The 2,415-nt window shown below is 28.9% G+C and overlaps 1 protein-coding gene across 1 annotated transcript; it reads left to right on the plus strand.

Moving 5' to 3' along the window:
* The first annotated feature begins 247 nt into the window (after nt 1-247).
* On the plus strand, nt 248-872 carry LOC114184146 (defensin-like protein). The gene is made up of 2 exons (XM_028071403.1): nt 248-390; nt 475-872. Exons 1-2 carry the CDS (start codon nt 333-335, stop codon nt 642-644), a joined length of 228 nt encoding a protein of 75 aa, XP_027927204.1. The 5' UTR covers nt 248-332; the 3' UTR covers nt 645-872.
* Nucleotides 873-2,415: the final 1,543 nt, after the last annotated feature.

Consider the following 2,415-nt stretch of genomic DNA (forward strand, 5'->3'; position numbering starts at 1 on the left):
ATATTTTTCAAATATATATATAAATTTATTTTCAAATTCTAGCTAGAAGCCTGGCATGTGATTGTTCTGATAAGTTCCTTTCCTACACCTGGCACAGTTTGTTTGACTTTTCACACCACCAAAATACAAATCCACCGAAACCTTCTTACAGATTCATTCATTACTTTCTTCCAGTTTCTACTTGCGTTTCTCATCAGCAACTTCATCGGTGTGTACTTTTCAACTCTTCAAGTGCTATATATACGTGTCTAATAATAAGCACAAACCACACCTTCATATTCCATCACACACCTTTAGCATATACATATAAGTGAATATCCACTAAATAAGCCATGGAGAAGAAATCAATCGCTGGATTATGCTTCCTCTTCCTTGTTCTCTTTGTTGCTCGTAAGTCATTACTCTTTATGTTCATTCTTCTGCATCTCTATCATATGAAATATAACCCTATTTTATGACATCTATGACATGCAGAAGAAGTTGTGGTGCAGAGTGAGGCAAAGACTTGCGAGAACCTGGCGGATACATACAGGGGTCCGTGCTTCACCACTGGGAGCTGCGATGATCACTGCAAGAACAAAGAACACTTGCTGAGTGGCAGGTGCAGGGATGATGTCCGGTGTTGGTGCACCAGAAACTGTTAACTGGATTCTCTCCAAACCTAGACAAACGTGCATGCAGGGCATTTTATAAATAAAACAACCATATATATATATACAATAAGCCTTCTACTGCATCTATATATCAACTTTGTACTGTACTATTACTTTCGTGTCAGAACTATGTGTGTAGTCTCTGTGACTCTGCATAACAGCAAGCTGAGTTATGCACTTATGAATATATAATCAATAAAGTTCTTATGAATCATGAAACGTGATCCTATTTTATTCTTCTCAGTACGATCATTTTAATTAATCTTCTTGTCTTCTCTTCAGGTATGTATTTGTGTTTACAGTTTTTCCGAAAGTAACTTGCTGTATTTGTTAAACGGAATTCAATAGTTGATTTAGTATAGTTTATTAGTTTTATAAAAATAATTTATGTTTTAATGTACAAAACTTCCAAAAGAAAACACAAGATTTATTCTTAGATACCAGCATGAGTCACTCTTGGTGGTAACTTTTGAAAAAAAAGGACTGAGGCCAAAGAAATAGTAATCTATGGGTTTAATACAATTTTTGTCCCGTAACAATCGTTTTATGTTTTTCTCTATTTTTTTTTTGTATTCAATAGGTTTTTGTATATTTAAAAAAAAATCATTATGATTGTTTTTTAAATGCTAATTAATATCATTAATGAAATGTCATTTATAAGATAAAAAAAATAATGTAAACACTAATATCATATTAACAGATTAAATATTTTAAAAAGATATTAGAATCATATTATGTCAAAAATAAATAGAGAACAAAATCATTCAATTATTCTACTAATATAAATATAAAGACAAAAAAAAAATATTAATCTATAATATTTTTAGAAAGAAGTATTATAAATTTATAATACGCCAAAAGCCCTCCAAAATGCTTATATCCTTGACAAATTTAAGCGGTATTTACCCATTTTTATATTTTAAAAAAGTAACATAATTATTTATAGTTTAAATATGTTTTTTCTCGTAACTTTTAATGAAAATTGAAATTAGTTCATCATTGAAATTTTGACTCAATTTAGTCTTTCAATTTTAAAATGTGTAGATGTAGTCATTTTAACCAAATTTTATTAAGTTTATTTAATGTTTTAAACGTGTTCCATGATAGCATTTAAGTTGTTTACACAGTCTGTCAATTTGTGCTTCGCTATGAACTAAAATGCTATCAAGAAAAACATATGAAACATCAAATAAATTTAACAAAATTTGGTTAAAAGAACTAAATTCAAATACTTCTAAAGTTGAGAGATTAAATTAAATCAAAGTTTTGAAAATATACTAATATCAATTTTCACTAAAAATAGTGACGGATCTTGGACAAAAATTTCAGGGGGACCAAATTTTTATTTTTTTAATGGTATAATTACTCATTTGGTACCCCAACTTTTTAGTTAAGTTCAATTTAGTACCCCAATTATCTAAAGAGATTCAATTTGGTCATCTCCGTTAAGTTGGAGTTAACACCGTGTCTGTATAGGACATGTGTCAAGTCATGAAAATTTTAATTTTTTTTAAAAAAAAATTAAATTATTTTTTTTTCAAAAAAATATTTTTTTTTCAAAAAATTTAAAAACTGTCATGTGTCAGTTTATCATCGTGCCACGTGGCAGCTTACAATCATGACACGTGACAGTGGTAATAGTTGTTTTCAATTTAGTACCCCAATTTAAATTTTTGGTTCAATTTAGTACCCCAATTTTTTAAAATGATTCAATTTCGTCCTTTCCAATTCGAGACCAAATTAGTAACTAAGTTTAATTATA

The sequence above is a fragment of the Vigna unguiculata genome, chromosome 5 (genome assembly GCF_004118075.2).
Source record: "Vigna unguiculata cultivar IT97K-499-35 chromosome 5, ASM411807v1, whole genome shotgun sequence".
Taxonomy (NCBI): domain Eukaryota; kingdom Viridiplantae; phylum Streptophyta; class Magnoliopsida; order Fabales; family Fabaceae; genus Vigna; species Vigna unguiculata.